Source organism: Lynx canadensis, chromosome B3 (assembly GCF_007474595.2).
Source record: "Lynx canadensis isolate LIC74 chromosome B3, mLynCan4.pri.v2, whole genome shotgun sequence".
Taxonomy (NCBI): Eukaryota; Metazoa; Chordata; class Mammalia; order Carnivora; family Felidae; genus Lynx; species Lynx canadensis.
Window position 1 is genome coordinate 62,717,958 of NC_044308.2, and position 26,015 is coordinate 62,743,972.

At 52.1% G+C, this 26,015-nt stretch overlaps 1 protein-coding gene across 4 annotated transcripts; it reads left to right on the plus strand.

Annotated features, from left to right (window-relative positions):
- Positions 1–751: 751 nt before the first annotated feature.
- Positions 752–21,453, plus strand: BMF (Bcl2 modifying factor). Of its 4 annotated transcripts, none has more exons than XM_032593669.1 (5): positions 752–852; positions 1,238–1,365; positions 3,171–3,850; positions 5,307–5,467; positions 17,432–21,453. In XM_032593669.1, exons 3-5 carry the CDS (start codon positions 3,277–3,279, stop codon positions 17,531–17,533), a joined length of 837 nt encoding a protein of 278 aa, XP_032449560.1. In that variant the 5' UTR covers positions 752–852; positions 1,238–1,365; positions 3,171–3,276; the 3' UTR covers positions 17,534–21,453. The 4 variants fall into 4 exon arrangements, with proteins under 4 accessions (XP_032449560.1, XP_032449561.1, XP_032449562.1 ...); XM_032593670.1 differs by lacking the exon at positions 752–852 and having other exon boundaries at positions 884–1,365; positions 3,171–3,314; positions 3,551–3,850; XM_032593671.1 differs by lacking the exon at positions 752–852 and having other exon boundaries at positions 884–1,365; positions 3,171–3,314; positions 3,554–3,850.
- The last annotated feature ends 4,562 nt before the right edge of the window (positions 21,454–26,015 follow it).

The window sequence follows — 26,015 nt, forward strand, 5'->3', positions numbered from 1 at the left end:
CTGGGGACTCTCGCACTGAGAGTACATGATCTTCAGGACACATTACTCTCTTGGCAACAACCAGCACCACCTCTGGACGCCGCCATAAACAGGATGTGTGTCAACTGCTCAAGCAGCCCTTGCATTCCTGGTCTCTCCTCTCCTCAGCCAGATGCTCAAGAAGAAGACACGAGGGTCCCTTTGGATGTGTTTGATCTGAATGTCACCCACTAACAGCGCCAGACACACGTGTTCTCATGCTTCCTACAGATTTGCACCTGGAGTTTTTTCTGACAGCCTAGGCAGGCGGGAGGGTGCTTGGCTACCAGGCCGGGATCCACAGGGACCCGCACCTTGCACACAGCGGACACCGCCAGGCGCTTCTAAAAGCTTCCGGCTTTCCTCCCCTCCGGTTTGTACGCTCCGTAATTATTCCGGCCATTCCCGAGAAAAAGAAGATAAAAGTCACTTTGGCGCCCCCTCTCTCCCTTCTAATAGAGAGGACTCAGGGACTCTCCAGCCCTTCCCCAGCTTGCGTTAGGAACGGAATCTGCTCGGACTATGGCGCTCCAATTGCGTTTCTGATGGGAGCCGGAATTTCGCTCGGCCCCTTGCAATGTTTCCAAGGGAAGGTTCGTACATTCGTGACCGTCCCTGGCAGCCGCCCAGCCCGGGACTTGGGGCTCCACTCGCCATTGGCCAGCCGTGGGCATGACGCGCTGGAGGCGGGGCCTTATCAGCTGTTTGCGGGATGCCCTGAGCGGGCGTATTTTGGAAACAATACCGCGCGGTGCACAGTGGCCTCCTCCCGCGCCAGCCCGCCAGCTGCCGCTGCCGCCCCTGCCAGCGCCTCCCGCCACCCGCCGCGGCCCGGTGAGCGCGCCAGCGGCCGGGGACCGGGCGGAGTTGGATCGCACCTCCTCGGGGAAGTGGGGAGTGGAGTCGTGCTGCGCTTAGGGGCCCGGGAAGGGTTGGGCTGCGGGCGTGTGGGGTGACCATGAAGGACTGGAGTGCTGGGGTACGGGAACGGGGTACGGAACCCTCATCTAGTGCTCTGCTCCACGAGGGAACTTGAGGGTAGTAGCATTTAAGACCGCAAGAAGTTGGGTCCAGGTGGGTAGGGGAACCTGCGGCTCACTGCTGAGCAGATCTGGGCTCCCGCGAACGGCCCTGCCTCTGGATCTGACTTTGGGGTAGGACAGGGAGTTGTGGGGCGTCCTGCCTCCCTGCGGAGTCTGAAGGCTCCTCTCCTTAACAGCTGGGCTCTTTCCCTCCTTCCCAATTGAGTCTGGGCGCCAAGCCCCCGAGTGCTCGTCACGCTGGACCCTGGCGCGGAGCCCTGGCATCACGACTCGGAGGCTGAGACTCTCTCCTGGAGTCACCCAGGTCTGCTGTGTGTTGTGTGGGTGCGTGAGTGTGTATGCTTGTATGTGTGCGTTCCCAAATTTTAGCTCTTGTCGAAGTTCAGAGTGCGTGGCTACTGCCTTCTCCTGGGAGGAGGAGTCTTAAATTCAGCATCCCTGTTAGAGCCCTTAGGGGCTGGGATGGCTCCAGAGCGCTTTGGTTCCCCTTGCTAGGAATAAAGCCTTCCCAGGCAGTGCTCTCAGGAAGTGTGCTCCTCCTACCAGTTTGGACATCACCTTCTCAGCAAGGGGAGAAGAGGGTCTCTTTACCGTATCCCAGTTTACACTTGACCTTGCCCAGCGCCCCTCTGGAGGCTCCCACTTACAGAAGAGCCACCTGCAGTTCCTGTGGAGAATGGGTAGGGTCCCCAGGGCTTGCAGAGACACACCCTATGGCTGCATTTCCCCCACAGTCCAGTCCAGGCAAGGCTTGAACTTTGGGGCTTTGCTGGGGGGGGAGGGGAGGGGGAGGTGGCTGGCTTCAAAGGAAGAACCAAGACAATGACTCCTGCTTGTGATTAGCTTTGGAGGGCCCCTTCTAGGCTGGGATTGCCAGCTTGTAGAGAGAAGGTTGAGGGCAGGAGGGGAGCCCCTGCCAGGTGACTGGCAAGACAGCGCTCAGTCCTTTCAGCCGGAAACTTTGTTTCCTGGTGCTGATAAGCTGAAGATCTCCTACCCTTCTTTGGGAAACACTTTCCAGAGAACACCACATGCCTGTTTTGCCATCCGAGTGGGCGTCTCCTCACCAGGGAAGAGGACAAAGATAGGATCACACATTGCTCATGGACTGGCTGGGATGGAGGGAGTTGAAGCAAGCACCTCAGAGAGAGCTTGCATTTGGGAAAGCCAAGATTCTGAATTTAACTGAGATTCCTTTAAGTACTTTACCAAGCCACAGACCATTTGGCTTGTTCTTCAAAGGCAAGAGACGGAGAGACAAAATTCCCAGGGGATCGCTCAGTGAGTCTGGCAGTGACAAACAGTGTCCCTCTGTATCCTTAACCATTCAGGTAGTTGCTGCTTCGGGCTGCCCCAGGGGTCCTAACAGGTTCCTCCTGTGTGTGTAGGGGGCTGAGTTGGGAGCTAAAGATGCTGGGTGGCTCCAAACTCAGACTTCCAAGAGCCATCAGGTGGAGCAAGAGGAACTTCTTTATCACCAAGAAACTCATGCCAACAACCTGAATAGTATACAGGCGGTGAGTGAGGTCACAGAAAGAGGGCTGAATTTCACTTCCTTCTGTGAGGAAGGTTATACCAATCTCACGTTCAGCGCTGACAGGAATGGTGGTAGGCTGTGGGAAAAGAAGATTGAAGTCATGGAGACTCGTGAGTAGTCATGGAGGCTAGTGAGCTGGGGTGGGGGAGGCTGGCCACTTTGCCGGATGTTGGACCTACAATCTAGGCCAAGCTGTGGTGGGCAGACAGCTCCCCTTTGCTGTGAGGGCAGTGTCTAACTTGGGTCTTTCTGCCCTTTCTTCCAGGACACACTCTTACCACAGCGTGGAGCCTGTTTGTTGTGTTGAGCAAGCAGGGGGTGGAGACTAGAGGAGATGGGCAGCTGGGCGGGGCCTAGCAGGTTTGGAGGGAACCTGGCTGCCCTCGGATTGCTGGCTTTTGTTTTTGCTGCTGAGCCTGGAGCTCAGCTCAGACTGGGATGAGAGCTTGGTGGTTACTTCTCAGGGCAGTGAGTGAGCGAGTGAGTGAGTGTGTGTGTGTGTGTGTGTGTGTGTGTGTGTGTAGTGACCACTGTGTGTACAGCCAGTCACAGCACCATCTGCCCTCCCACAGCCACTCGCAGGTCCTAGTCTTGTTGACATTTCCCCGGGTGTCCTGAGTACTTGCCGTGGTTGATCATGCCTCTGCTATTGCTCAGAGTCAATAGCAGTCAGACTTCATGACCAGAACCAGCCCGGGTCGGAAGAAAAGGCCAAGGTGGGAGTGGCTCTGGGAAGGCCCAGGGAGGAGGTGTGGAGCCTCCTTGAGCAGTGAGGCAGGCCACATTTGGGGAGGGTGTCATCCTCAGTGGTACTTTATCACCAGGTCGTTTGTCATCAGTATCGGGCCCCACTTCCCCCAGGTAGAAGGGAAAGGAGAAAGGAAAGGGGGAGTCCTTCAGGTTCGGCCTTCGGGCAGGGGACAGCACCCCAGATGCCTGCATTGCACCCCAGCAGGGGAGATGGAGCCGCCTCAGTGTGTGGAGGAGCTGGAGGATGATGTGTTCCAGCCAGAGGATGGGGAGCCGGGGACCCAGCCTGGGAGCTTGCTGTCTGCTAACCTGTTTGCCCAGAGCCAGCTGGACTGCCCCCTCAGCCATCTGCAGCTCTTCCCTCTCACCCACTGCTGTGGTCCTGGGCTTCGACCCACCAGCCAGGAAGACAAGGCCACCCAGACCCTCAGTCCGGCCTCCCCGAGTCAGGGTGTCATGCTGCCTTGTGGGGTGACCGAAGAACCCCAGCGACTCTTTTATGGTGAGTGCTCTTAGCCTCAGGACTCCTCCCATAGAGACTGGGGGAAAAGAGGGGACTTCCCCTCCCCAAACCTGTGCTTTGTTATTTCCTTCCCCAATTGAGCCGCAGGGGCTATTGATTCCTCGACTCTTGTCACCATGCTTCTCTGCTTGTTCATGCTCTTCACCTGTGCTCCATGGGCACCAACAAAAACAAATTGCTATGCCATTATTTCTGCCTTTTTGTCCCTTTCTGCAGGGATCCTTGGGTCCATGGTGTCTTCTTGGGTCAGAGAGAGGGTACCTGGGCCTCAGCTTTTACATCTTGTGGCCAGTTGCGTGGCCCAACCTTTTGTGTCCTGGTAGTGCTATGCCTTCTGCCAGTTGGCCAACATTGCCGTGGAGAGGGTTACGGGATCTGTGACTCGCTGTTGACCCTGAAGGGAAAAACCCAGCCCTTTCTGGGAGGGAAGGTTTTTGAAGGCACAAGGTGTCACTTGGGACTTTCTGGGCTTTGGAAGGGGAACTGGAGAAAGAGGTTGGGCCTGCCTGGGCTCAGTGCCAGCAGAGGGGCTGTTTCCAAGGCTCGATCAGACAAGACCCCTTCATTTGTGGGCTTAAATGGTTTGTTTTATGAGTAACATGTCCCTCCTCTGGCAAAGGCACAGTGTTAGACACTCAGTCTTCTTTCTTCTTTTAGCACAAAGCTTATGGAGGGAGAAGAAGGGTTCAGAAACTATCTTGCTATGTCTGATGGAGCATATTGAAGAGACGCTACAGTTATTCCTGGAGGGAGCTACCCCGTAGTTCTTTCGGGAGTCTGGGAAGATGGATAAGGCCGGCCGGCCGGCAGGGAAGAAGGAACAGAGGGAGGAGGCAGGCGGGCACCCCTAGCGGCAGCTCGATTGCCAGCATTTGGTTAGGGTGCAGCGCTGGTCTCGAGGTCTTGCGGTCTGGCCTGGGGCTCCTCCAGAGAGGAACTTGGCTATCCAATGGGTTTGAGGAGTTTTCTCTCCCTAGTTTTAGTTCCATTGCCCAGGGCTCCAGGACCTGAGCCCAGCCAGAGGCAAAAGCGAAGGCACATTTTGGTTTTCTGTTTCTCTCCCTTGCTTTGCTCAACCTAGGAACTCTAGAGAACTGCCTCCAGTGCTTTTCCAGAGTAGAGCTTCAACCTGCTACTGCATGAAAAATAAATTGTGGTCAAGCGTAGCTTGGTAAATAAGGACAGAGGGCTGGCAAGTTCACCCACGCATATTACTTCTGCCCTGGCACTGCCTGTGACTAGAGAACTACAGGGAAGGCTAGGACCATTCTCTCCTGTTCTCTGAGTATCAGCTTTTCAACGCTTGGGTAACAGGCAGGTTAGGCTACCCAAACTGAGTGGAGCACCCCGATAAAGTCTCAGCCAGGAGTGTTAGGCACGGGGTAGGTGGTACAGTCGTGGAGAATGCTGAGATGTGGGCCCTCTGTCTTTGCAGGCAACGCTGGCTACCGGCTCCCTCTCCCTGCCAGTTTCCCTGCAGGCTTGCCCCTTGGTGAGCAGCCCCCTGAAGGGCATTGGCAGCATCGAGCAGAGGTACAGATTGCCCGAAAGCTTCAGTGCATTGCAGACCAGTTCCATCGGCTTCATATGCAGCAAGTAGGCATGGGGGCTTGGGGCGGGGGGAGAGTCTGCTGGGGCTGGGGGGCCAGGACCTGCCTCAGCAACTCTGTCTCTGCCAGGCTATACCAGGATATGGTCCCAGAGTTTTGGCCTCGGCTATTATGATCCCCATGAACTGGATGGGCCCAACTGGCCGAGCACTCTTGCCCTCGTCTCTGAGCTCCACCTTGGTTACCTGCCCTCTGTCAGCTCGGGCTTCATAAAAGCCATTTGTCCCACGGTTTGTCAAGAGACACTACAATCTCTCCTAGGGCCTGGGGTGGCTTTCCTCAGCCTTGCTCAACACACTGTGTCTTCTTGAGGCCAGGTTGGGAGATTGTCCCTCACAGTCCCAAGGGGAAGATTTTCAGGGTGCTGCAGTGAAACTGGACAGTTGGGGGTGCCTGGCCGAGGTGCAGCGGGGAACTGGGTAACCAAGGCCGAGGGATGGGCCTGAGTGGGGGAAAGTGGTGGAACCGGTTGTAACCTGACACTTTCCAGCTGGGGAGGCTGCTCCTCATTGTCTCTGTCTGGGAACTGGGACCTGGGACTCTGGAGAGCGAACCTCGGAGAGGCTCTCCAGACTGGCGGCCGGGTGCTTGGCCGGCAGCCTGGCACCAGCCCCGCCAGGGCGGAGCATCGCGTGTCAGTCGAGCATGTGGCAGAGTCCATCAACAAAGGCGGCGGCTGGCAGGCTCGTGCTGGAGGAGCCCTCCGTGCCACGGGCTGGAGGCTGCCCTGCTCTGCAGCCGCTGTCTGGGCCGGCCCCCAGACACTTAACCCTTCCTCTCTGGGCTGGCTTTCTGGATGGCTGCCAAGGCAGGGAGAGGAGCCCAAGCTGAATCTGTGCTAGTACAACCACCACTGAAGCAAAGGCACGCCACCTGGAAATGAACATGTTCCCTACCTCTGGGACTGTCCCAGCAGTGTGTGTGTGTGTGTGTGTGTGTGTGCGCACGTGTGTCTGGAAATCAAGAGAATAAATATCTCATCACTCTTGGGCAGACCCTGAGGTTAGATGGGTAACTTCAGGGGATCAGAGTAGGTTTGACTTATGGGCCAAACCACTGCCAGCACCAGGAGAAAGAGAAGTTGTCTTTTGGTTTCCTGGTCTCCTGAGAACAGACCGCCGGGGGTTAGATATGGTTAGTGCCTTCTGCCAAAGAGTTCTGAGGGAAATCTAGGGCTAGACCTGGTCCTGGTCAGCTCTCCCAGTCCGTCAGTGATCTGGAAGAGAGAGTGACCCTATGTTTAGATAATAAGGCAGCTTAGCCTCCTCCTTTGGCCCTGAGCTCCAGTCCCCAGTCCCTCCGCTGATTGTTTTCTGGAAACTTGGCTTTGAGTCGCCCCTTCAGTCCACGTGTGGACTCACTCTGATTCTGGATTTCCGGCTCTTGGCCTTCTTCCTGCCCATTCACTCTAGCCTGGTTGTACAGGCCGATGGCTGAGACCAGCTCACAGCTTCCAGTCCCGGTGCTGGAGCTGCTAGAGGACACGGGAGCTGTGGGTCTCCTGGACTCATCTACAGGAGTGTCTGGAAGGTAGCTTTCTTCATTCCCAGGAGACCTCATCTCTCTCAACAGTTGTTTCCCAGAATATTCCTCCCTCCATTGGTGAGTCCCTGTAGCCTTGGTGGCAGGCTGGGAGGATAGGACTAGAACATTGCCCAGGGCCCTTTCTTGCTAACTCAGTCCTGAAAGAGAGGAGACGGTCCTCATCCCAAGGTCTGACCCTGCTCTTTGCAGCTTGGCATCATTTCCCCCAGTCCAGGGCTGCCTCTCGGAGGGCAGCTTTCAGCTATCAGCCAGAGCCACCCCAGCCTGGGGGAGGGGCAGAGCAGCAGAGCTGAAGGAGAACCGTCTCTCCTGCTCTGCACCTCACCCAAAACTGGCTCCTGAGTTCCCTGTGCCCCTCCCCCTCCTGCCTGCTGTCTACTCCTACCTCACAGTGGCAGGAGGCTGGTCAGCTAAGCCTTTCCAGCCCAGAGCTGTTTTTCCCAAATTTTCCATTACAGAGAGAACCAATCTTTTTGTCTGTGGAATCCTCTTGCTTTTAACCCTGTCCTCCCCACTAACCCTGCTCACAGACCTTCTCCAGGAGCTCATCCTGCAGAAAGCGCTAGGATGCTAGCCACAGGCAGATGGAACACTGGCACGCAGAGGAACTTTTGGTAGCTAGTTTTTTTTTTTTCTTTTTTAAAGATTATTTATTTGGGGGGGGGGTGCGCGAATGCGCCTACACAAGAGTGGGGGAGGGGCAGAGAGAGAGAATCCCAAGCAGGTACTGCACTGTCAGTGCAGAGCCCAACATGGGGTTCAGGGCTCTGGGCTCAAGATCATGACCTGAGCTGAAATCAAGAGTCAGACGCTTAACCCGCTGAGCCACCCAGGCAGGCGCCCCTTAGCAGCTAGTTTTTAAGAAGTGAGTCATTTCTGACCTTGATTATTACATAAACCAGTCTACTATTCATATCTAGAAAGTGCTGTTGTGACTCTTACATTCTTTTATTTTCTTCTCTATTCCCTTCCCTAATCTTTGCAGGCAAGGAAACCGAGTTACTAGGATTTTTAAATTTAAGTCTCTAGGCTTTGAGTCCAAAGTCAGAAGGCCCAGATTTGAATACCAGCCCTGCCACCTGCTAGCCATCAGGAAGGCACTTGACCTTGCCAAGTGTAGCACCTCTTCTGTAAATTAGAGCTAATAACACAGAATTTTATTGTGAGGATTAAGTGAGAAAATACCAATGAAAGTTCCAGGGACACAGTAGGTACTCTTTAATGCTAGTTTCCTTTTGTCTGTCTATAAGCTTGATCATCTCTCACATTTGTTCTTGTCAGTTCTCAGTGCTTTTCCCACTGCTCCCATCAGGCTGATCCCTTAGCAGAGCTGCCTGCCCTGAGCTCCCCTCCACCTGCCCTGCACAGAGAAATTGGTGTCCATGCTGTTCAGTTGTAGGACTCAGCCTCATTTGTTTCTCCTCAAAGAATGGTCATTCCTCATCATTACAGGCTGAGTTTAGAAAGCCAAGAAACACAACTCAAGAGGCAGTAAGACGTTGAGTTGGCCATTTCCTTTCTCCGTAGATCTGGAATGGTGTCCAAAGACCAGACCATGGCCATTCGTCCCTGAGTCCTGTAGGGAGTGTGAGCTCCCACTTTTTGTCCCTGGTTACGGACCTCAGTTATTCTTTTTCTGTATCAGGGCAAGCCTTCTTCCTAGGAGATGTGGACCAGAGGGGGTGGGGGTGGGGTACGATGACCAGGTAGTGCGTTGTAGGATGGCATTATGGCAAATTGAGTGCCATGACCTCAGATTCAAACGGTTGCAAATTCCACTGGATGTCAGTTTTTGCTGGCCATAAGCCCTCCCAACATGCTTCCTAGGGAGCATACAGGATGGGCTTCTAGCCCCATTACCCAACTGATCAGTTCTGGGTGGCTCCAATAGATGGAAAGGCAAGGATTTGAAGGCAGAAGATCAGTGTCAGTGAGGTGCTTGCTGTCAGCTCTTTGGGTCTCCAAAGCAGCAAGAGAGGTGGAGGCCAAGTGATTGGAAGCAAAAGCCTTTCCAAACCGGGTCACATGCCCCATCTTCATTTGACTGGACCAGGAATAGAACTTTCCTCTCTTTGTTGCTCTGTAGCAGGTGACTTCTTGTGGTCTGCTGACTATGGTCTGCCTTGACTCAGGCTCTGTGAAGGTGCCCTGGTGTTTTTGTGTCTGTCTAGCTTCAGCAGCAAAGAGGAGGTACAGGTTTGCTCCCTCACTGTGTTCATGGGCTGCTCTGGCCAGAAGGTGTGGGTTCTGGTTTCTTTTCATTCCACCTGCCATGGTCTCCTCCAGCATGGGCCTAAGAATGGATAGTAGCTGCTGCTGTCCTCTCTTGTCCCAGCAGCGCTATCTTGAAATTTATGGAGGGTATTTCTGGGCAGTGTTAAGAACCCAAGCATCCTCAAAACAAGTAGCTACTGTAAACCATTGAGTGAGTAAAGCTACAGGAGCATTGGAATTCTTTAAGTCGGAAATGGCTTTTTCACTTGGACCAAGAGTGGTTTCATTGAGAATAGTCAGATTTGCAAAGTCTTTGAATAGTAATTAGACTTTCTGGAAAATGCCATCTGAGGAAAATTTCAGCCACTCACTAAAAACTATCTTTAGTTGTAATATCACAGAAAGGATCCTAGACTTAGAGGCAGACCTCAGTTCACATCCTACCTCTGTCACTTATGAGTTCTGTGTCCATGGGCAAATCACTTAACTTCTCTGAGCCTTCATTTCTGATACCCAGCAGAGCAGATGTGAAAGCCCATTGGAGATTGTAATACATATAACTATTAAGGCGTGGGCAGTTTAACACTTTGGGAAATGTGTCAAAAGATGATGTTAGGATTTTGCTTGGACCTGTCTTTATAGTTCTTAGGGAGCTCATTTGGAAGTTGTACCCAGAGTGGTGTTTACATCTGCCAACAGCCTGGATCCTTTGTTCAGGGTGCCCTTGAGTGCTTCCTGACCCTTTGGGATGCCCTTCTTGTTGCTGAGTGGTTTTGGGGGCTCAGGCTGTGGCTAATGAGGTTGTTCAGGCCCTAGATGTGGCAGCCCCGGGCAGGAGCCCCAGAGATTTGACCTTAAAGTGGGAAGGTCTCTGTGGAGCCAGCCTCTGTTCCAGTAGTGGGAGGTCTACCTAGGAGGGCGCCTGGGGAAGAGTGAGACTGGGGGAGGGGCCGTGGAGGGCCTCTGTGCGTGAGAGCCAGGCCGGGGCTTGGGGGCCCTGTGTTTGCTCTGTGGCTGGCTCTGTTTATATCGCTCACTATATTTAGCTTCTGAGTCATCAGCGTGGCTGACTAGAGGCCGAGTTCCCCACACAACTCTGCACCTGACTACTCTCTCTTCCAGGAGAAGGGCCTTGTAGTTCCGGATAGTTCACTCCCTCCCCACCAAAGCCAGGCCCTGGGAATGGGAGTTGGGTTTTTTTTTTGTTTTTGTTTTTGTTTTGTTTTTTTCCTTAGGGGTGAGGGGGGGTGATGGGAGAGGAGGGGTTGGGAGAGGTACTAGAAAAGGAGAATAAAGAAAAATCTTTGGTTTGCCTTTTGATCATGTCTGGCAACCAAGAGGGCATGCTCCCTGACCAGAACGAGAACAGTCAGTGTATGTGGTGAGGAGGAGGGTCCAGCTTTCTTCCATGCTTAGCTTGCCTTGTCCTGTCCAGGGAACCGGCCCCCCAGGCAGGACAAGAACAGCCAGCTGCCAAGGCCCCAATTTGGGAGTCAGAGCCTTGGGGTTCCTCCTCCACAGCCTTGTAGATGTACAACGGATCTGCCACTCCTCAGTCCCCTCTCTCCCTCACTCTCGGCCAGAGCACACACCCCAGAGTTGCTTCGTGAGTTCTTTAGAAGTTGTTCAGTAGTTCCCATGGAGGAGTTCTCAGGCTGCGGGAAGCCAGGTGAGGGCCCCAATGGTTCCCGCCCCCAGAGGCTGTGGAGATGCAGCACAAGGCTCTGGGGATGTGGAGGGGCACATAGCCCGTCCCTCCTCTCCCGCCATTCCCCAGTGGCTGAAGCCAGTGGCCTTCAATTGCATTAGAGGAAGCCCTCCTGAGAACCGGCTGAGAACTGAGAACCGGCTGGCCCCAGGCTGCCGTTTCTTCCTTGAAGAAGGGATTGGTGTTGCCACGGTGGCAGTCAGTGGCTTCAACGTCCCAGTAGCACTGCTGGCTGTGCTGAGGAAGCTCTTGGCGAGGGGTATTTTTTTTCTTTTTCCGTTTTGCCACGTTGCTCGTTCCTCCCGCGTCTGGGTCAGAAGCTTTCCGGGGCAGTGGGCCCCTGGACCCAAGGGGCTGCCCTTTGGGTTTCAGAATCCTTTGCTCAGCTTGGCAGCCTGGAATTCTGGGCCCAGCTGCCTCTAGCTGCCTTGGCCCATCTCAGAGTGAAAAGTCAGGGATTTCCCCAGGACTTCCTAAGTCTGTTGAGAAGATAGCGCTCCCGGGGCGGGCGCTCTGAGCACAGGGTGTTGAGGGAAGTGCTCGGCAAGGTTAAGTGGGGGCCCGCGTTTTCCCTGTCCTCACTGTGGAGAGAGAGCTGCTCAGTGCAGCCACCAGGCCAAGGCCGTACATATACTTTTCTCGTTTGATCACCACATCAACCTCGTACTTCTAGAGCCCATTGTCCCCATTTTATAGGAAACTGAGGCTCCCAGAAGGGAGACAGCGTGCCCAAGTCACACTGTAAGTGGCTGCACTGGGAGCCATACAGCTCTGACTCATCCTAAAACCACGGTCTTCCCGCTACCTACCTCTGCTCTCAACAGGAACCTCCTAGAAAACAAGAGCCTGAGGGACGCCCACTTACTGCCCTGACCCGGCTCTGCCTCCTGTAAAACTTGGTTCTCTGCTCTTGTTTTCTTCCCTCAGATTGGAAAATAATTGAGGACAGTTTACATCTTACTCATCTTTGCGTCCTTCGAAAGTCTTAGCTCGGTTGGGTGCTCGATAAAAGCTTGCTGAATTGAACAAAAATATCTTCTCGGCTTCTCTCAAGTGGAATTTTCCTGAAGTGTCTCTTATCTCTGTGTTCCTGTTCTCAGTGGCAAGGTTCTTTCCCTCAGCTCCTGCCAGGGTGAGTTTAGAGTGTGACGGTAAAGGGAAGAGGTAGGAAAGCGTCACTTTGGAGAGTGCGTGTCTCCCTGTAAAACAGCGTATATGAAACTCTGCATTTTAGAGAAACTGAGCGTGGTTTCTGAACATGATCTGAAGTTATCATTTCGGAGCAGTTTTGGCTTTATTTCTGTTTGATCTTCAGTTAGCTCTGCCTCTGAAAGGTCTATTTTTTCTGGTCCACAGCATCCTTACTAAATAGTTAATGATCTGGAAACAATGTCTTTAAGCATACTAGGGGAGCAGTTCAGTGGCGATTCTCTTTGAAAAGTTAGTACTGTTTTCATGATGCGAATAAACATACTGTAATCTTTTAGTGGAAAAATGTAGCTCTGGAGTCAGAGGCCGGGGGTCCAAATAACCTCCCCTCCCAACGGACTATGCTTAGGGTAATGTTTCCGAGCCTTTGTTTCCCCATCTGTAAAGTGGGATTGATCACACCTGTCCTTCCTGTGTCCCCAGATCTTTGTGAAGAGCAAATGGAAAGATACGAAAGCACTCTAAGTATGAGATATTATAAACTGCTGTCAGTTCAGTAAATTGCCACTGTTCCTTTCAAGCGGGGCCACAGCATAGATTTGCTCTTTCCTCTGTTCTTTGGGGTGAAATTAGCTTTTTGCTAGAGCATCTGGAGCACCGGTGACACACAAAGCCCCCAGAGGGTGTGAATTGGATCCAGAGGGAGAGAGGCAGAGGGAGATTGTTATCCGGGGAGGGGAGGGAACGCTCTTTGTGCTTAGGGCAGAGGCCACGTGGGATGAAACAGAGTTTGATTTGTGTAATCCAACCTTGTCAGACACCACAGCCAGCTCTTTTAAAAAAAAAAAAAAAGAAGAAGAAAAAAAGCCTTTTACTAGTTGGGCCTCTCCCCAGGCAAGAGGCTGATACTATCACATCAAGTACATCTTTAGACCTGGCCAGACATCAGTTGTTCCTGGCCTCAGACAAGTGGGTTATCTTGCGAGGCTGACTCTTCTGTAGTTGGTCCAGCGTGCACTTGTTGAGTACCTACTGTGTGTCCCTGCGAGTTCCCTGGTACACAGGATGCATGGCTGTGCAGTCACTTGCCGTACCTTGTGCACAGTGGGGGTAACTTGAACACTTGTCAGCTGATTGCCTTCCTCTGTCGGCCACAGCCAGAAAGCAGGCCGGGGTCAAAGAAGAACCCTAGGTCTCCACTGCCTGGCTGTGCTGTCTTAACTAGAGAAGATATTTTTATCCACTATATTGAGACCCTTTCCCTTGGACCATTCACCTCCATTTTTTCCCTCCATGCCTTGGTCTTACCCTCTGAACTCTGAATTTGAGGGCTTCTGGTGTAAGCTTAAATTCCCAGCAGTATCCCATCCCCTGTCCCTCAGCCCCCTCTCCCTGAGGGTACCCTGACTATGCATCCTGAGAACCCCTGCTTTTTTGCAGGTTCCCTGACTTAGAGGGGTGCACAAGCTGAGTTTGGGAGAGTTGGGCCTTGCTCTGGGGTGGGGATGGGATGTTGCATTCATTGATCTCAGATTCTATGCTCTGTGCTATGCCAAGTGCCTGAGAGTCAGAGGCCAAGCATACTCCTTCTTGCTTCCCCCTACCTTCTGCCCTTCTCCTCCACACCTTCTCCTGGAAGGATCCGTATTCTCTGGTGTCTTGGTGTCTTTGTATTCCTCATCCTGTTCAGTGAATGTCGATTTCCTTCCTCCTTACTATTTCTCTCCCTGGCTTCCCTTCGTGCCTTTTTTTTCTCCTTTTGTTTAATTTTTTTAAATATTGTATTTATTGTTGTTCCTCATAACCAGGGGATTCTCTGATAGTCTTGGTATGAAGCAGCTTGGTTCATTTCAGAAAAGGGCCTTTTGGGGGCTGCCCTATGACAAGAGAAGACCAAGCGGAATTTGTGTGGCATCTGCTGGTGCCCAGAGAAGGGACTTCTGAGGCTGTGCACCGGTTACTAGGCCCTGCTCTTGCTGGTCTCCAAGCCCACCCAGACCCTCCAACAGGCAGGCTTGACTCAGCTGAAGGTAATCGTGGATGACAAACTTCCCGTCACAGACCTTAGGGTCGGAAAGCACCTCAGTGGTTTCCAAATGCCTGTCTGTGGCCTGGCTGCCTCAGAACCACCTGGGAAGGATTTACCTCTGGCTTGGCCAAGTCATTATGCCGATGGGAAGAGATTGAAGGAGACCGAAAAAAAAAATACTAAGTCATGAAGTGTTTTCTTCTAGTCCATAGGATCACGAGTGATTTTATTTTCTCCTCTCTCATGTCTTGTATGTTCCAGTTTTTCTACAGTTAACATGTATTACTTTTATGACTAAAATATACAATAAATGTTACTTCTGATTTTAAAAATGTCAACCCAGGGAATTTGTTCAAAGTACAAATTCCTGGACCCCTTCCATAGAGATTCTGACTAGCTGGTCTGGGTGGAACCCTGGGACTCTGTATGTATAACCGCTCCTCAGTGGATTCTGTGACAGTCAGGTTTGGGAACCACTGGTCTAATAACCGTGCCTGCATTTCACTTATTAGGGAAGTGAGGACTCACAGACAGGCTGGTGGGAAATCCCAGCCTACAGCCAGGTCCTCTGATTCCTGGCCCAGGGACCCTCCTCCGCCCAGTGCCTTCCTTGCTGATTCATGTACCCTGAGGCCTGTCACAGGCAGAAGCATGGGACCTGGGTCCTTTCCGAAGGTGGGCCTATGTGCCCTGCCTCCTGTATCTAGGCCTGCCTGTGTCACCCAGCAAGACCTCAGCCTTCTATTCTGACAGGGCTCTCTGGCCCACAGCTGTTTCTGGGTCTCCCAACACCCCCAAATGATGGGAGTGAGAATGCTGCACTGCCTCATCCCCAGATGCCTCAGGCCCCAGGAAGTTACCCAGGCAGCAGGTGACCTCCATTAGGGGAATTTGGGGGGAAACAGGCGTACATAAATGGGATTGGCCTAGGCCCCAAATCATAGAATTGTAATCTCCCTTCCTTGGCCATTGAGCTCTTTTGATATGATTTAGAGAAGGGGAGGAGAGAGAGTCTGCTTTGGCATAAAGAAAGGTATATGCTGGCACTCAGAACCTAATGATAATGGGTAAGGACATTGCTCTAGGGCCAGGTAGTCTGGATTTAGTTCAGTCCCTGCCACCGACTAGCCATGTGGCCAAGTTGCCTAACTCTTTCAATGTTCGCATCTGTAAAATGGGGATGAGAGTATATAGCAACCTCATAAGGTTGTTGAGAAGGCCAAAGGAGTTTAATGTGTCTCCAAGTCCCCCTGGGATCTTGTCAAAAATGCGCGTTCTGATTCAGTAGGTCTGCATTTCTAGTAAGCTCCCAGATGATGCTGAGGCTGCCGGTCCATGGACCACACTTTGAGAAACAAGGACGTAAAACACTCAGAACACAGCCTGGTACATTCAGTGTTACTATTCTTGTCATGATCGTGGTTGTTATTGTTACTTGGCCTTTTCAAACAGGCACCTGAAGAGACTTGGAATTCCAGCAGACTGGCCTCTCTGGGGACTGGTGTTTTCCTGGATTTTCCTCCTGTTCCGCCAAATGACCTTTGCACCTGTCCTGGGCAGCAGCTGGGGGCGGGAAACAGGAGGAGGGGTGCTCTGCCCAGCTGCTGCAGGCAGGCCAGAGTCTTCAGGTTTTGCAGCTGAGTTCGTTTTCACGCTACTTTACTCTAACCAGATTTTGTTAAGCCGGGTGTGTTTCCTCTTTTTACTCATCTTTGTTTACAAAACACAAGGAAGCCATCATTCTCCTGCACAGTCTGCCAGGACTCCTCTGTGGCACACCCCAATTTCCCCTCCTGGCAGTAACTGCGACTCCAACTTTCTGGGTTGTTTTCCAGGCTTCCTTCCTTGGGGGAAAGGGGCATGCTGTTGCCCCAGACAGTGGGGGCGTCCTCTTCACCTACCTTAGCAGGGCCCTGAGGTCGGCCTCAGTTGACATCTCACCTCCCTTCCCTTTGTGGCCTAAGGTAGGGTGAACGGAACCCGCGCTGTTTGGAACCCACACGGGTCCCCGGGGGAAAGTCCCGGAGGCCAGGGCCAGCCGTGCCCATGAAGCTCTGAGGGGGCAGGAGACCTGGGCTCACTTTCCATTCTGCCACTGACTTACCCTATGCTCTTCATCTGAGAGGAGTTGCCTGGTAGGGGCCGGGGCAGTGATTAAAGACAGCCTAAGAAGCGCCCCGGCTCTGCTGACGCTTCACACGAACATGCTCACTGCCACGGCCACTGAAGTAATCCAGGTCCAGCCCGTGCTGGCTTCCTCCTGCACACTAGCTTTTTATTCCCCTATCCACTGAGGACCCTGTGGAGAGGGCCCCCATCCAGTCCTCCTGCCTGGCAGACAAAGACAGCCTCTTCCAGCACCCCAGTCCCTTTGGGGCCTCCCCTGGCCCCCGGGGACATGGTACCTGTGTGGGCGGGGCACCAGCCGCAATCCTGAGAGCCACTGACCCCTGCCCTTTGCCCCCAGCTTCCCTGCCTGACAGTAGGACCTGGGATAACCCCCAGAGAGTAGTGTGCATTCTTTGTTTTTGTTTTGTTTTCAAGTATGTTCTTGCTTAACGTTTAATTGGCTCCAGTCAGTAGGAAAGCGCTCCAAGAGGGATTATTTATGGCTTACTGTCAAGAGCAGCTATAAAAAGGGCAGCACTGAGCTGGAGATGCTGGGAAGGGAGAGAGGGCAGGCACACAAGTGTGTGTGTGTGTGTGTGTGTGTGTGTGTGTATGTGTCCATGTGTATGTGTGTTTGCACTGGATGAAATCAGATTTTTGCTGCCTCAGCAGTGTGGTTTAAATTGAAGATTAACCCTTTGACCTTCACAGTGTCAAATCACTTGCAGATGGAGACTCCCCCCCCTTTTCCCCCTTGTTCTCTGTGTTACTTTGGAGTTGGGGGAGGGAGGGGGCACTTCTCTTTCTTTCTGAAGAAAGTTTGTTGTTCGTGCAGCTGAGGTTTGAGGGGCTCAGGAGCCAATCTGATTAAAAGCAGCACTTGGCTAAACTCTGGAAAATCCTGCAAGCAGGGGAAAAAGTTTAATCCTCTTGTGCACAGTGCATAAAGAGCCTGGTCTTTTCTTTTTAATGTTAGAACTGCAATTGTTTTTGGAGCACTCAACTATCTCCCCCTCCTCATCAGCCACTCCTCCCATTCCCTCCCCCCTCCCCCAGGGTTTGCTGTACTGATAGGATTAAAGTGCTGCCCTCAGACTTGTCGATCTGCACTTTTATTGGGAATGATAAGGAGTCATCAAGGCTACAGGCTACATTTAGGAATTATGTTGATTTTTTTTCCCCCCACCGCCTTCCAGCACCAGCAAAACCGCCGTCGAGTGTGGTGGCAGATTCTCCTCTTCCTACACAACCTGGCTTTGAATGCAGAAGAGAACAGGAATGGGGCAGGTCCCAGGTGAGGCTGGGCTGCCCTCCTCACATGGGGCACCACAGGAAGGACATCAGCGAGGACTGAGCCCGCATCTTGTGAAGTTTATTCGTTGCTGTTTTGTGTTTGCATTTTAAAAGTTTCTGTGTACATAAGATGTACCCAAGTGAGACCTCTTTCCCTGTTCAGGACCTCACCAGGAATGAGGGCCTTTGTCAAACACTGTTGAAGTAGAGGCTGATGTGTCTGTGATGTGGGACCTCCCAAGGGCTCTGACAAGTCAAGTCTTCAGTGAGCCATTGAAGATGACCAGGTAGTGATGTTCTCAGCGAGTGGACTGTAGTTTTCCCATAGGAGCTTGGTTAAGAAATTAGGAGCCTGGATTAGACTCCTGGTTGCACCAAAACTATCAGCCTTCTACTGTGGACGTGGACGGGGCCAAGACCTGACAGTCACACTGCCTTCAATCCCCCAGGGCCTCAGCCAGGGGCTTTCCAGCTGAGCAACTTCACTAGGCCAGTCCGCCAGCCCCGTATCTGGGTTCTCCTTTGGCCCAGCCAGTGCCTGCCCCAAGGGCTCAGGGATTCTCGCCCAGCCCCTGTCATCTCCAGCAAGACCTCAGGGAGGGTTGGGTTTCTCCAAGGACCCCCTCACACATGCCGCAAAATGAACCAAACTTCTGGGTGGGCCTCAAGTCTTACTTGGTCTCGCCCAGAGGCCCCAGGATTGGTCCCGAGGTGCCAAACCTCTGCCACCTCTAGCTGCCTGGGACTGGCTGGGTGTCAACCACGGATGAGCCACATAGCCAATGAACATGCCACAGACAGCAGCTGGTGCCTTCGTCAGCTCTTCTTTCAAAAGAGCCAGCCAACACACCGCTTTCCTCCCCCAGGATCAGCACTCTAGAGCATGAAGGGGCAGGATTACGGTGGGGCTGGGAAATGCGGTGGCCATCCCACCTATAATAGGAGTCAGCCCTCGAGGAACCCAGACCCCCTGGTTTCCTTGGAAACAACATACCTCCTCCCGCTTATCCCCATTCCTTTTTCACACCTAGTGGGATACAGGCAGAAGCCAGCACAGTGGCTTTGTCAGCTGAAATGTGTCTTTTAGAGTAACCGACAATGATTAGAGTGTGGAAACGGCAGAGCTGGGTACACGTTTCCTGTCTTCCTTCAGCTTCCAGCTAGGCCGGGAGGGCGTGCTCTGGAGCTCCGTGGGATCACGGCTGCCTCTGAACTTCCCTCCTCTCCCTGCTGTGGCACTAATGGAGAGAATTTAAAGCAGCCAGTCTAGCAGCTCTGATAGTAGATGCGGGCAATCTGGAAAGACACGGGGAATCTGTTAACCAGACACCGCAGAAATTAAATTATAATTTTTGCATATGTACGACAAGATAACATTGGTGCTAATGTGAAGCAAGGCCCAAAGAAAAGGCAGAGAAGACCTCAGGGCTCCCCAGGGAAATTGGAAGAGCCCAAGTAGACTCTTAACTCTAAACAAGTCCAAGCTCCTCCAGTTCTACAGAGAGGAGGTCTTCAGTACTGTTGAAGGAAGCATTAATCTACTGGATGTACAGTTGGGCAGGTTGTTCACTGCACAAGGGCACCTGCAGAAGAAGAGAATAGATGCTAAAGTCCAGCTCATGCTCTGCCCGCCAGGCTACATGCCCTGGTGTCGGGCTATGTCTGCTCAGAGGAAGGGGTGCCTTTCCTAATTTGCACGAAGGTGCCATATGGGCTCACAGTGGCCCTGAGGCGAAGGACCTCAAACTGTGCATTAGCCTTTGTTTTGTTCTGCTTGGATGTTCTGAGGTATTACCTCTTCTTGGCTAGAATTCCATTCTCAGGGTGTGTACCATGGTTTGTCTGCTAAGAAGATGGGTTCCTGCTCACAAGAAGGAGCCCAGGGAACAGGTGAAGACTGGCTCTGGGACACGCTGACCATTGTGAAATGCAGCCTTTCTTGCGTGTCTCCACGCCATTTTATGATGTGCATCGGACATGTGTCGTTTCCCCCCTCTCCTGGACCAAGACTATGACGGGCAGGGTGCTGATGTGTGCTCCAGTGGCACACATAAGAAAACCACGATTATTTCTGCCAGCCGCTTTGAACCCCTCCTAGTAGACTTCCCACCTAAGCTGAATGAGAGAGCAAAGAAATATTCTAGGTGCCGAGAGGCAAAGCCATCAGCTTCAGAGATCTTGCTGGCCCAGGCAGGATGTCCTGTGGCCTGCCCTGAGAACTGAGCCCAGAGTTTGACAAGCCCACCTGAACATTGAGCCTGGGGCCAGGTGGAGGGTGGTCTGAATAGCTGTCTCCATTTTATGTGACGCCAGGAACTAGCTCACTATCCTAAGCAAGCTGGGGCAAAATTTTAAACCCCTCCTTCCTCTTCCCCAAAAAACACCCAGGAGGTAAACAGCCCCAGGAAGGAGAGAGGTTCCTCCTGGCTGGCTGTTTTTAATTGGCCTAGTGATCTAGACTGGCCCCTTCCCCCTCGGCCTGCTGAGTTGGTCTGAACATTCCTCAAGTCCAGCCTCAGGAGACACATCCCTCCCTCTGGGCCCCCTTTCCCCATCCCCCCACCCCCGGGAGCATGGCTGTGTGTAGTTAGGGGGTGGAGAATCAGATTTGGAGGGAGGGAGACTCTGACCTGCCTCCTGACCTGTAACCAGCTGAAGACTTATGGAGTTGTTGTGGTTTGCCGAGGGTGAGGGGTGGGAGAGGGGCTGGAAATGTTCCTTTCATTATAGAAAAGCCCTGGAGGGAGGAAGCCTGATATTCAGGGTCAAAATAGCCCTTCTAATTCAAAACCCTAGAGTAGGGGTTTCTGGAAGCTGGTAGACAGAACTGGGAGAAAACCCCACCCAGGCCAGACATCTGACCCCTTCAGTGGGTTGGAGGACCTGACCTGGCCTCTCTGCCTTTGCCTGCTTTAAAGTTTGGGCTGCTGGAGAGCTGTCCCCGTGGCCTTTTCCTGCTTAGTCCAAGGGAGCAAAAGATCACCTCCCAGTGACCTCTCCAAGCCCTGAGGGGTGTGAGTCTGTGTCCAGAACTTACGTGTCAGGCATGCTCAGAGGGACCCAGCTGACTTGTCTCACTGCCCCCGGTGGCCCAGCCTCATACAAGGATGGCTCCAGCCGGGGCATGGCAGGGAGGGGGTTGTTTGGGATGGTCAGCCAGGGCCTCCACCGGGAGCTGGAGAGCCACTGTGCCTGTCCTGGTCAGCAAGGAGCACACTGAGATCTGGCAAGCTTGTGTCGTTTGGTAGACTTGATGAAGAAGGGGTAAGGAGAGTGGAGAGCAGCAAAAACAGAAAGACTTCTGCCTTCATGGTTCAGCGGGGCTTCTGGGAATCAGTGTTCAGCCTGGGCTGCAAAAAGCTACAGGGCCCTCTGGGTGCTGAACCCTGGCTGGACTCGGTCCAGGAAGGGGTTAACTTATCAGCCTTCGAGGCTTGCGGGCACACTGTGGGCAGGGGGCACATCGGCTGGTGGGGACTTTGAGCTTTGAGGGAGTAACACAGAAAGCCGAGCTCTTCCATAGATGCACCAGCCTTGCAGGCACAGGTGCTGAGAACAGGCTCCGGGTCTCCCCGCGCCCCCGCTGCCTGCACAAGTGGCCAGCGCCTCTCCTTCCTCTGTGAGCGTTGCCCAGTGGGCTGCCCCATCCCTCGGTCCACAGGGGCTGCAGGGGGAGACCCAGTGAGAATGTAGCATTTTGCTCAGCCCAGGTTAGTTGTCCTGGGTTCTAGGCACTCTGCCTCTGAGAGAGAGACAGGGAAAGAGAGGGAGGGGAATGGGGATCCGTTGTTTTTTAACCTGTACAGAGTATTCGGCTTTATGTTCTTCACATGCGTATATGTGTGTGTGTGTGTGTATATTTTCCCCCATCAATTGGTACAATTTTTAATAAAACCATTTAAAGCAGAGCTGGTCTTTCTTTTTCAAGGTGTGGTAAAAATGCAAGGGAATCTGTCAGGGAATTAGACTCTTGTCCTGAGTTACCCCCAGTCTCCCTGCTTTTGTCAGGACTTCCTTTCGACTCTGCGAGTGGACAAGAGCCATGCTGACCTCACCATAAGCAGCACAGGGACGGCCTCATGAGGTGGAAAAACCAGGGAGGGTTGGGGGGGGGGAGGGGCGGAGTGAGGAAGCTTTGGATCCAGACCTGGCTTTGGATCTGGGTCCAGCCTTCTGCAGGATGAGGGAGGGGGTAAGTGCGAAGGCACTCAGCGGTGGCAGGCAGCCTCGGTGACAGAAAATGCCCTGGCAGACCCTCTTCTCAGCTCTCCCCTCTGGTGTCAAGCTGGGCTTTGGTTTCCTTTTATCAGGGTAGCATCTCAGCAGTTATGCTAGTTGTAGGGGGGACTTCTGGCTTGCCTTTCTTTGGGGCTTAACAATGTGTCTGACTCCAAAGGGTAATTTAAGGCCCTTGACAGAATTCTGAAAATCCCCGGGGGCAGAACTACTTTTGGTCCTATCTGCAGAAAGCTGTGAGCCCAAGGTCACAGCCAAGGTCACGCCTTATCTGCACACAGGGTCCCCATGATTTAGGAGACCTTCAGCTCTCTGAGGGCCAGCTTTGGACTCCAGTTAGTACTCTCATAGACCGTGGGAGCTTGAAGTCCCATCAGTTGTTTTGCTTTACCTCTTCATTTTATGGATGAGTAAACTGAGGCCCAGAAAGGGGATGTAAGTTTCGTTGTGGGCTTTTTAAGTAGCTGAGTCAGTTGGAGGGGGGCCTCCCCTATCCATCTAGGTTTCCATTTGGAAATTGCAGTGCCCTTGCCCAGATTTTCAGGGAAGCTAAAGCTTGTCTATTTTTAATGCCAAATAACTGCCTCTTATCCTGTAAAACATGGCACTTCTGACCGCTCTATATTTGGATGGAGAGGTTTATTTTTGCTGGAGTGTGGTAGAAGCGGGGCCTGGTGCCACATCCGGATGTTATTGTACATTTCACGTGCTCGGTTATAGTCGAGCCTGTTAAGCAGCTCCTATGGGGAACACAGGGAATTAGTAGGTGATTGGTGATGGTAATGTCTTTCAAGTCATCTGCTGCTACTTTGGGTAAGGCTGCCCTCAGTTGTCCAGGCCGGAAACCTGAGAGCTCACCCTTGTCCCCGCCTCTCCCTCCCTTTCTCCCACCGATCCCTCCAGAAGAAGTCCCAGGAGATGTTAAAGGCACAGGTGCCCAAGTTTGAACCCAGGCCCTGCTGCGTACCAGCTAAGTGGCATTGGGCAGGTCATAGTCTTTCTGTGCCTCAGTTTCCTCATCTGTAAAATGAGAATAGTACCGCATAAGGTTGTTGTGAGCATTAAACATGGGAATACATATAAGAGGCTTATGGAAGTGCTTGGTACATACTAAGTTTTCTATAAATGTTAGCTGTTAATATTGATAATATTATTCCTTTTATTATTATCTGTAGGCAGCTGATCAATAAGCTCTGAGCATTCTTGCTCAGAAAGGTCTCTGGCACCAATTTTCTTACTATCTCTGCCACATTGCCTTAATATATGTCTGTCTAGACAACTGCAGAGTTCCCTAACTAGTCTCTTTTCTGGTTGCATCCCTCCATCCTTCCGTGCTCCCAAGGGATCTCCCTTCCTTCCTTCCTTCCTTCCTTCCTTCCTTCCTTCCTTCCTTTTAAATTCAAGTTAGTTAACATGCAGTGCAATATTGTTTTCAGGAGAATTCAGTGATTCATCACTTACATGCAACACCCAGTGCTCATCGCAGCAAGTACCCTCCTTAATACCCTTCACCCATTCAGCCCTTCCCCCACCCCCACCCTCCGTCAACTGTTAGTTTGTTCTGTCTTTAAGAGTCTCTTGTGGGGGGGGCCTGGGTGGCTCAGTCGGTTAAGCGGCAGGCCGACTTCGGCTCAAGTCATGATCTCACGGTCTGTGAGTTCGAGCCCCGCGTCGGGCTCTGTGCTGACAGCCCAGAGCCTGGAGCCTGTTTCAGATTCTGTGTCTCCCTCTCTCTGGCCCTCCCCCATTCATGCTCTGTCTCTCTCTGTCTCAAAAATAAATAAACGTTAAAAAAAAAATTAAAAAAAAAAAAGTCTCTTGTGGTATGCCCAGGGGACCTTTCTGAAAGACAGACCCAGTCCCATTACCCCCTACTGGAAAACTTGCCCTACTGGATCAAGTCCACGTTCCCTGGCCTGCCTCTCCAGCTACTCCCTTGTAATAGCAGTCTGTATTTGTATTCAGCGCAACCAACTATCCTGAAATTTAGCAGTGTTAACACCACAGACATTTATAATTTCACGGTTTCTGTGAAATTATTCCCTCCTGTCAGGGATTCAGGAGTGCAGCCCGAGGTGGGGTGGCAGTGTGTTGAGAAGCTATTATTAAGGTGGGGATTCCTGAATCCTGTGGCATCCGTTTAAATTTTTTTTTAATGTTTTTTTTTGTTTTGTTTTGTTTTGTTTTTTGAGAGAGAGAGAGACAGAGTAGGAACAGGGGAAGGGCCAGAGAGAGAGGGAGACACAGAATCCGAAGCAGGCTCCAGGCTCTGAGCTGTCAGCACAGAGCCCGACGTGGGGCTCGAACTCACAAGCCATGAGATCGTGACCCGAGACGAAGTCAGACGCTTAACCGACTGAGCCACCCAGGCGCCCCTTTGGGGCACCACTTAATTTACATGAAGTCAACTGTACAAGCCCTGGTGGAGGTGGGGAGAGCAAGAGAAATGGATGTAGTGATATAGGGCTCCAGATGGGTCTCCTGCCCTCTACTCAGTGAACACGTGCCTGGAGTGAGTGTGACATGGGCACGTGCATGACAGCCCTTTCCTGGCCTCATATCACACCAGCATCTTATCATACTGGAAGGTAAAATTTTCTGATCCAGGATAGCCCTAAATGTCAATGGTTTCCTCCATTGCTCAAACTGAGGCAATAGAACTCTCTTCCAACCTGAAGGAAAAGCGGGCTGTCTGGAATTTCCCGAGAAATGATGTGTCTGCTTGTTGTCCTTCATGGGTGTCTGAATGGGTTTCCAAGGGCATTTTCTACTTTGTGTGATTTTTGCCTTTAGAACCAGTTCCTGTGGAAAATGAGACTCAATCGGACCATTCAACCCAGCCACCTGCCCTCAATTCCCTACTTCCCAAGAGACATTTTTGCCCACCTAACTTGACAGGCTCAATGTGGAATTAGAATTGCAATGGGAATTACCCTAAAGAGTAAGTGATGTATGTAGTGTCCTGTCTGCCTGCTGCTTTTGCTGTCATTCAAAGGCCCCCGGTTCCATGCTACCTGCAGGTGGGTCTGTCACTAGCATATGAAGTAATGTCAAGTCCTACTCATGAGAGAAGACAAGGTCCGTTAAGTGACTCCACAGTACTGTCTGAGCCCCTCACCATGAGTGGGACCCCACTCCAAGCCCATGCACAGATTCAAAAGAAACAGGCCATGTGATCCCTGCCCTCAAAATTATGTCTTAGGGGCACCTGGGTGGCTCAGTCATGATCTCATGGTTCATGAGTTCGAGCCCCACACCGGGCTCTGTGCTGACAGCTCAGAGCCTGCAGCCTCTTCAGATTCTGTGGTTTTCTCTCTTTCTCTGCCCCTCCCCTGCTCACACTCTGTCTCTCTCTGTCTCTCAAAAATAAATAAACATTAAACAAAATTTTTTTAAGTAAAAAAAAATGATATCTTAAAAGAAACCCAGTTGCTATGAAGCAATGGAAACACTACCTGACTAGGTTTAAGTAGACTGGATTTGTAAGCTGTTTCTGTCCGTAACTGCCTGAATTACTATGGGCAAGGACATTCACCCCTCTGGTCCTTGGTGTCCTCATCTATAACTCGGGGTAGGCCCAGACTGTGTATCTATGACCCCTCCAGCATGTTACTCAGCAGTTTCTTTGTTGGATCTTGAGCTCTTTTGAGATTCTGCTGAAACTATATAGGAATCTTCTCCTTGGGTGATGGCACAGAATATACGGACCCAAGAATTTAAGATTTCGGGAGATTTACCGAGTCTCTTTAGCTGTCACTTGGTCCCCAGGTTTAAGGACTATCGTTGCACCGCAAAGGAAAATCAAAGGAACAAGTACTGCAGAATCCTAGAAACCAAATGAGCCCTTTCCTCATTCTGTTCCTGACTTTGCTCATAACACAAGAAGTCACCTCTACTTCATGTACCTTTCACCCTCGGAGCATTGTGAAGGAGGGCAGGGCAATTCCTGGAGGCACTCATATTTATTGTGCCACATTCTTGGTTTCAGAGATGCACCCTTCTCCAACAGCACACTCGGAGACTAAAGCTATGACAACGGGCTGGCCTTTTGGAGGCCACAACCCCAGGCCAGACAGGGTGTCCGTGGCCACCATTGTCTTTGCAACCCTTCTAGCTTATCCAGCTTGAAGGAGGGCAATGGGCCTGCGTGCCTTTCCATAAACTCAGGGAGGAAAGGGGCTTCTGACTCAGATGTTCATGCTGAATGAGCTGGTAGGAAGCAATCAGACGTTGAAGGTGAAGGAGAACATG